Source organism: Microcebus murinus, chromosome 6, assembly GCF_040939455.1.
Source record: "Microcebus murinus isolate Inina chromosome 6, M.murinus_Inina_mat1.0, whole genome shotgun sequence".
NCBI lineage: Eukaryota > Metazoa > Chordata > Mammalia > Primates > Cheirogaleidae > Microcebus > Microcebus murinus.
In genome coordinates this window covers 15634433-15643548 of record NC_134109.1, presented here as the reverse complement: position 1 = coordinate 15643548, position 9116 = coordinate 15634433, and the positions used below count along the sequence as shown (strand labels likewise).

The 9116-nt window shown below is 38.0% G+C and overlaps 1 protein-coding gene across 2 annotated transcripts in view; it reads left to right on the top strand.

Moving 5' to 3' along the window:
- The first annotated feature begins 4282 nt into the window (after nt 1-4282).
- The window catches only part of SPATA7 (spermatogenesis associated 7), a 45674-nt gene continuing 40840 nt past the window's right edge, over nt 4283-9116 (top strand). For both annotated transcript variants that reach the window (XM_020285578.2, XM_076003803.1), the window contains exon 1: nt 4283-4444. In XM_020285578.2, the coding sequence (XP_020141167.1) occupies nt 4426-4444 (19 nt within the window). In that variant the 5' untranslated portion in view covers nt 4283-4425. The remainder of the gene's footprint in view (nt 4445-9116) is intronic.

Sequence of the window (9116 nt, the reverse complement as noted above, 5' to 3'; positions counted from 1 at the left end):
AGAAGGATTGCTTGAGCCCAGGAGTTTAAGGTTGCTGTGAGCTAGGCTGACGCATGGCACTCTAGCCCGGGCAACAGAGTAAGACATTGTCACCAAAAAAAAAAAAAAAAAAGAAGAAGAATGGTTTTCATTGGTAACTTGTAGAAATCCCAGTTTTTAAAATTGATTTATGTGTAGCAGTTTGTGAATCACAGATGCATCTATTAAGAGCTTCATTTCAGAAATTCATTAATTGTTCAAACTCTAGACTCTGTTTTTTAGGTTGAAAAAATATCATCAGGATAGATGAACAGAGTATGTGTTTTTTTGCTTTGTGTTCAATGGTGAAGCCACTTGTAAACAGGGAATGCATTCGGTGGAGATTATCAAACCTTTAGGGTGAGCATCCTCCCTAATGTATTGTTGTGGCAATTGATTGGCAGTGGAAAAATAGGTAAAATGTCCTTCTTAAACTATGGGGACAGGTTACCTAGTAACCACAGAATGATTAAGTTCTGTTCATGCACACTTGTTCTCTTAATTGGACGAAAAGATTTAAAGAGCACAGCTGGGGGAAAGTGGCAAGATGAAGGATTGTGGCAGTTATTAGTGGACCTAACATCTGTAATCTCAGCTGCCTTAGCCAAAGGGTCACAATAGGAGTGAATCTTCCGTTAGTAAAAAGAAGCTAGCAAAGCTACCTCCAGAATCACAATTTTGTGTACTTTTCAACTGTAGGAAAAATGAAAATAAAGTATGGAATTAAGCATATTAAAAAGTGCAACAAAAACCCTCTGTGGTTTTACAGTTCTTAGAATAATCATTTTCTATGGACAAGATTATATTTGTATTCAGATATCAGAGTTCTATTCTTTAAAAGAACTCAAAATGGTCACGGGGGTCAGTATATCCCATTATTACTCTCTTTTTCCTCTCTGTAATACCATTAGGCGTTTATTGCCTTATAGAGAATTATGGTTATTCCTGGACTCTCCTGCTTTTAACAATAAAATTAAGAAAAATCAATGCATAGGTTGGTAATGATGACTTTCTAAAATTCATTACAGACCTTTAGATGATAGAGTAATTTTTTCCTCTGTTCAAAAGAGAACTCAATGTGTATGTACATGTGTGTGTGTATATATATTTATTTATTATATATAAACTGGAGAAGCTCTACCTTGGAGTCACTTTTTAAAATGATTGTCAGTTGCACCTTTCAGTCCTTGAAAAAGACTAGTAGGTAAATCCTACCTTGGCACAGCTGTGTTCCTCACAGGAATGGCACTTAAAACTTTCCTAAAGCCCCCTCTAGTGACAAACAGCAAATTAATCCATTACTAATACTAGCAAGCTCTGAAGTTTTATTTTCTCATTCAGTTATTAGATGAATCAATAGCTTACAGTATTTTGATTGGAGAATGGCTGAGAAATAGTCAATAGCTCAAATCCCAAAGCATTGTTCAGTCACCACAACCTAAGGGATTTGTCTGAGCCTGAGATCAACACAAAGGACACATACACCACTGACTTCTATTTATTTGACTCTGCCCTAGTACATATATATTTTTAAAATTCCCTAAATTTCCTTCATTTTTTTTCCTTCAGGGACTTTAAGGAATAAAATATGCTCATATTAACTCAAGAAATAGAAAAGAGTTGTCTTGACCTTTTTGTTTCTCATTGCTTTTACTGAATTTATTAGATCTTTTTCCAAACAGACAAACATAAATTCCAGGAATCCTCTGAATTGTGAAACTAATAGTCATCTATAAAGATTATATTAAATGTATAATAATATGTTTAGCATCCCATATGATTTTTTAAAACAATAAAAATAATAATGTATCATAAAGTACAATAAATAATAAACTATGTACTATTTGTATCAGACTATATGTTATGGTATGTATAATATATAGTTTCTTTTATTTATGTCCTCATTTCCAAAGAGCTTAGAGCTTATCCCACCAAAACAGAGGTCTAATTGAACCATTGAAATAAAAGAAGTAGAAAAGCCAAGTTCCTAATAAAGAGAATTAAAGAGATAAATAGAAAAATAGGCTATTAATAATTATCACAACTCAGCACAAATCTTAGTTTTGAGCTTCCTGTCAGCTAAGACAAAAAGGGAGATCCAATAATTGGCTTACACATGCCAGGGAAGACAAAGCTTTTCTTTCTAAAATACAGATATATAGATTCTTAAATGTCAATAACAAAAACACAGCATTGGCATAATTTCTGAACATGAAATTCATGTTTATATATTCAACAAAAGGTCTTCAGAATGCCTACTCTCCAAGGCCATTGCAGCTGGTGATGATTCCACCAATGAAAGGGTGTTCTTGGGAGCTGACTCTATAATAAGCTTATACCAGCTGTGCGCACCTGCCCATGATCATGGGTTATTCCATGGAAATAGCAACCAGAAAGGATCTTCTCTCTTTCACATACATAAAGTAAAAACAAAGGACAAATTAGATACACTTAGGGTAATGTGTTTGCTGCTAAAATTGGAGAGAAATAGACTCTATGTTCCTTTGGAATGTGCACACATTCTTGAAAGAATTGGAATAAAATGCTTAAAAGAGAAATAATGAAATCAAGATGGCTTCATTCTGCTGTGCTCTCATTCATGGGGTCCCTTTCCTACTTCGAAGCAAAATCTACTTGTCATCCTAAAATCTACTTTTCTTTTTTTCTATATTTCTTTCTTTCTTTCTTTACAGACAGGGTTTCACTCTTTCACCCAGGCTAGAGTGCAGTGGTGTGATCATAACTCACTGCAGCCTCAAACTCCCAAGTTAGTGATGCTCCTGCCTCAGACTCTCAAGTAGCCAGGACTACAAGTACTTGTCACCTAGTGGCTCACCTTACTTAGGTGTGAGCCACTGTGCCTGGCCTCTAAAATCTACTTTTATAAGAGGAGCTGGCGTTACCTTTGTGTGAATCAATTCACCGCGTTGTTTCTCCCAGGGGTGTTGCCCTTTAAGCTTTAGTTCTAATTCAATTTAACAAATGCTTACTAGAGGCCTATCATATGCAAAGTATTTTCTAGCTGCTAATAGCAGGAATAAAAAGCTTCATGAACTTAGAAATGGATTTCAAGCAATCCACAGTAGGTAGGAAAGAGTTTTTGTTCTGTGGGTAACATCTGACTCTGTGTCCCTGTATTCTTCTAAATGACTTTTGTTGTTGGGACCACAGAGCCATCACATGTACACTTCCACATTCCTCAGATTTTGAATCTAGTTTTCTCCCTGGCCTAGGTCTTAGGGAACCAGGGGTTAGGGTGTTACTATAATTGAGTTTCTGGTTTATTCCCCTGTCCTTGTTATAGGGTTTCTGACTTACTTCCTCCAGCCTGAATTCCCTGATACCCCAGCGCTTCTGAGACAAGTCTTAGAAGAGAAAGAGCTAACATTTGATGAATACTTCCTTTTACTTGCCAGGCACTGTACATATTAATCCTTATAACTACAAAGTTAGTAGCATCATTTTTTGTCATCCTAAGTAACAGGGAAGGAGATTCTCTAAAAGGAAATGATACTTATTTTGGAATGTGCCCATTCCAAAATACAATGGGAACACAATACAATGGGAACACTCATGCCATAGTAAACTATGAGTGTATTTATGGAAGTAAAGGAAAATGAAGTTGTTTTTTTTGTTTTGTTTTGTTTTTTTAATAAAGAGAATTCCCGAATTGTTTAGAGATAATTATTCTTGACTACATGGATCAATAACAAGGGTGTGTCACTTCAAGGTTGGACAGGCAGTTGCTAGGGAGATGTCCTTACAGAAGTATTTTTGTGTGTGTAAGGTTGACATGGCTTCTGTGTCAAACTGATTATTAAGGTTAAGAATTAAGATGTAAACATGTAGATGTTTTTCATTGCCAGGATTTCCACTAACCCAAAAGTTCACGGACTGCTTTGAAATCTTAATTATTTGGAACTGGTTAAATGTTACGCTGACCTCAACTAACATTTGTGCTTGACTTTTTTCCGGGACGCACGGGATGTGAATGCCAGACGAGACCACCTCCTCTGCCCGGTCTTCCCGCAGGGACAAAGCCTGCCAGGTGCTGGTGGCGGGGCTCCTGACTGGACGCCGCTCTACAGACGACTGGCAAGATCCCAGAGCAATAGACTGACTCTCCGGACACTTTCCCCACCCAGTCCCTCCATCCGCAACTGCTCTCCTCTCGCATCTGGGTACCCCGGGGGCGGGGCTGCGGGAGCGCACGTCCCCTGCGCCATGACGTCACAATCCCGGCGCCGTGAGACAGGCCCTTAGCAACCGGCCTGGCGACGGTCTCCGGGGGCCGCTGCCGCCCACCGCCTGCTCCTCGCCAATCTGCAGCTGCAGGGGCTGGGGCGGCCAAGGGAAGGACGGAAGGGGACCCAGTGTGTCCCTACGTCGGCTGCAGGAAGATTAAGCATGGATGGCAGCCGGAGAGGTAAAAGGCAGCTCTCGCGGCGGCTTGCGCTCCAGGCCTCGGGTCCGGGCAGCCTGGGTCGAGGCCGCGGCCGGAGCGCTCCAGGGGGGGCCCTGCTTCGTCTCTAGTGTTACCCCAGTTGTTGTCCCGAGCTGCCCAAGGCCTGCGCACTGGAAGAGGCCCTGCTTGCCAGGCTGGCAGGCCTGCTTCTTTGCCCTGAACTTGCCTCCCTGGCACCGGGAGGCCCAGTCTTCTGAACTTTGGGGTCGTGCACCCTTTCTTGTCCTGGTAGCTCTGAGGCACAGGAACCAGGTTTAGTCTTGGGAGTCAGACCACTCTTGGCCCAAGTACAAACCCCGCTGCTCTCAATAGAGACGACCTTCAGTTTCCTCATCTCTTGAAAGTGAGGGTCAAATACCCATGCCATACAGTTCTTGAGGATTAAATGCAGATAATACGTAGCAGGCACATTATAAATACTCAGTAAATAGGAAATTCCTCATCTAGTAGCTAATTCTCTCTAAAACTACTGACTAACCAGTGCTTCTGTACCTTTACGTGGTGTGAGTGGGAAGCGCCTTGGAATCATGTTAAGATGCAGATTATGATTCAATAGGTCTGTTGGTGAGGGTAGGGGCTGAGATTTTGCATTTCTAGTTAGTTAGTTTCCAGTTGGTGTGGTGGTGGTGATCAGCAGACTAGTTTTAGCAACAAAGGACTAATCCATAATCACTGTGTACACCTGTTCTTGATTGAATATTGAGTCAGGTGGCCATCATGGTGGGGCCGTATAATCTTAAATCTCTACAAATCGGCCCAATCCAAATAGTTTATTTTCATACTTTCTGAGCAAGTATTAATATCATTCTTTTCTCACGTTAAATAAGGCAATCTTTAGACTCCCTCTCCCGAGTCAGTGTTCTTAATCTATTTAAAAGAGTATCTTTAAATCAAGCTGCTAGATGATTCCTTGAAGTAAGTCTTGCGTTGAATAGGAATGTGTCTTTATTATGTAATCATTGATCAAAATAAGTGCTATTCTCAATGTAGGAGATAACTATCCATTGATCAGCAAACCGTTATGTTCTGACACTTTACCAATGTAAGTTTTAGAGAAAGCAGACTAAAACGCTTTTATGTTCTTAGAATTTTTACACATAACCTAACATTAAGCCCTTGCTTTGTACCAGGAACTATTTCCAAATTATCTTATTTAATGTACAGAAACATCTTGTTAAATGAGTATTATCCTTATTTCACAGTAAATTAAAACAAAGATCATAAATAACTTGTCAAGGACACAGCAGCAGAACAGGCTTTGAATCCAGGTATGGAAGGTAAAACCCAAAGTCAGTTTATTTACTTAGTATCCCATGGGAAAGAAGGGCATAGAAAGAGGATATTTGTAAAATTTAAATCATAGACTTAGTTCTTAGCATTTGTTTATTGAGTTATTTTTAAAATTAGGTTCATGACAAATGTAAAAAGGTTTATATTTTTTATAACTTACTCAATGTAATTAGCTTCATTTTTAGGATATATTATCAACTTAAAATTTTTTAAATAAATGTAATAGTCAACAAATATCTGGGGGCGGGTAGTTCTCATATGACATCAATTGTTAATAAGAAACCATAAATTTTAGCCAAAGCTAAAATAATTTTAATTGAAAATAAATTTCTTAGATTTCATTAGGAGGTTACTTTTGGTTTTTTCAGAGCATAAAATATTACAACAAAGAAAAAATTATCTTTTGTCACTTTCTTACTGTAAGCACATTTTAGACATTCTTTTGTAAGGCAAACCTTCTGAATAATGGTATAGTAGAAAGAGCACCAGCCTGAAAAATACTGGCTTATTTGTAATCTTTGTTTGCTATTAACTAGGTAATCTTCAGCAAGTCCTTTTACCTCCCTGGGTTTTAGTAATTTTTGAAATGGAGGCTTGGACTAGATAATCTGAAAGGTGTTTCTAATTTATGGGGGAAGGGGAAGAAAATATTGAGATTATCAAACTACCATCCACTCTATTATCAATGACCTTTCGGGAGACAAGGAGAGAAGCCAACCTATTAGTATAAATAACTGAAAGTAGCTTGAAAAATATATTTTTCTTTTCATTTGTTGGTCCTGTAGGGACACTTAATAATGGCAGTCAGGTTCCCAAATCTCTACCATTCCTGAGAAACTCTGCCACAGGAAGCAACTTTACCTTTTCTTCCTCAGTGGACTTCCTTCTGGCTATCTTAGTAAAATCAAATTTTGTGGGAAACTGGGCTGTTCTCATATGCTGATGAATTTCACTACCTTACTAAACCTTCAATCACTTGGACAGGATTTTAGTCCTAATAGTTAGAGGATGGTGTTCTTTTTCCTTGCATTTGGTTTGAGGCTACTTTTCCTTGACTCATTCGAGCATTCGTTCTGGGTCCAACCAGGAGATAGAACCTATATAGTGATGTATATAAGACAAGTTCAAGGAATTGTTAAACTATCACAAAAGGTAACTAAAAGATATAAGAAAACTCTAAATGATACTCTACAGCTGAGAGAGTACTCTAGGAAGGACAATTTGAAAGGGAAACTTCCTTCCAAAGACTTCAGACCTCATGGGAGAAAGTGTGCCTGTGCTCATGCTCAAAGCTTCACTGCTGAGGGGTGACATCAGAGCTTTCACATTCCTCAGGAAATAGACTTCATTAAATAATTTTACCAAGTCATTAAATAAGCAAACAACAGTGAAGACAATCTCAAGAGAGGCTTCTATATCTAGAGTTGCTACAATATATTACCTAAAATGGGCGAAAAAAATCAATAAAAAAATCATGAGTCACACAAAGAAACAGAAAAGTGTCACCTGTATACAGGAAACAAAGCAGGAACCAGAAACTGCCTGTGAAAGGGCCAAGATGAATTGTCTATTTCTCCCCTCAATTCTGTCAGCTTAAATATGACATTTGTCTATAGGAATGTTAGAAACTAATGTGTATATGCCTTGCTGTACATTTGAAGGTAAATAGACAAGAGAACACAGACAAGGTATATCTAAGTTCTATTTTGGTTCTTAACGTCATCTTATACTAAAGAGAAGCTGGATTGGTACCTAGGGGCAAATCTTAAATACCATGTTCATACTACCACCCACAGGTTTGGGGAGGGGGAAGAGATTTGTTCTATGCAAGGCAGTATCACTGAGTTCTAGTCTTTCTTTCATTGTCTCTGACTTCATTCTCTCAAACGTCTCTGAATATACCTGTTTTTCCTTTTTCTGTGATTTATAGTGAAAAACACACATACATTAGAATAGAATTTTGAGGAAATAAACTACATACAGCTGAGATATCTTCGTCTCTTTTTATATGATATAGTAGCTTCAAGCATGGTTCAAGTACTGAGCAATTTATATTGGCCAAGATAGTGTAATAGTTAAGACTCAGGAACCAAATGCTAGGGTTTACATCCCAAATCTGTCACTTTGTAGTTGTGTAATATTGGGCAAATTGTAAGTGTAATCTCTTTGTGCTTCAGTTACCCTCATTTATCAAGTGGGAAGAATGATATTATTTATCTCATAGTATTATTTTAAAGATTAAATTAATTTATATCTGCAAAGTGGTTAGAATAGTGCCTGGCACCGCTAGTACTCAAAAATTAGCAGTTTGATTACAAATGAAGAAATTCAACTCATAGTGGTTTAAGTTAAAATAGGATTTTTTGGCTCTTGTGAAGAAAAGTCTAGGGTTGGTAGAGCTTCAAACAATATTACCAGGAATCTCTATCTTCGTTCCACTTTACTCTGTATAGGCTTCCTTCTCAGAGAGGTTCCACTTATATGGTGCAGGATGGCCACCAGCAATACCAGGCTTGCTGAGATCCTACACTGGGTTTAGTGAGCTCAGTGAACCAATAGTGTCTTTCCTAATAGTTCTAGTAAGGATCCCAAGAGTGTATCTCATGGCTGGGCTTGGGTCAAATGTTCATTGTGAATGCTGTCAGTACAGCTGACCAGATTTGTGTTTTATCCCCAGCCCTGACAGTGGGATCAGCTCAATTTGAAACACCTGGGCTAAGAGTAGAGGAGGGGAAGTTTCCCAAAGGAAAGTTGAAGTGCTATTTCTAGATAAAGAGATGTGTGAATTCTAGACAAGCAAAAAAGTTTTTTGTCTGGAAAAATAAGGTTTTCTTGAGAGTCTGTATCTTTTCTAATGTTTAGGTCTTACACTTCCTTCCTTCTTGATAGAAACTATGCTAATTTCATGACTATCTTTATCCCCTAATCAAAAGGTATCACCATGACTTGTATTGTCTTAAATAACTTAGTTTTTTTTTTTTACTTTCCTGTTCTCTTACCTGTGATATAGAAGAAGCTTCTTGGATATTCTGATCACAAATTATTTTTCTGTTTTAGCCTTTTCTAGCAAGTTTTGTTCTCTGGTCCTAGATTTTAGTTCTCTTAACTCAATACCTCTTTTTCTATTTTTAGTCATCCATATTTCTACTAGACTTTGTATGTGTCATCACCACACCTTTATAGCTTTATAGTCTACCTGATAGCAAACTAGCCATTTCACCCTCTTAAAACATCTCCATCTTGGGGATATAGTATTCATATTTGCATATTAAATTACATTTAATTCTGCAACTCTGTTCCTATTTTGGAGCTCACTACTAAAAACACAGTCACATTTTGGGAA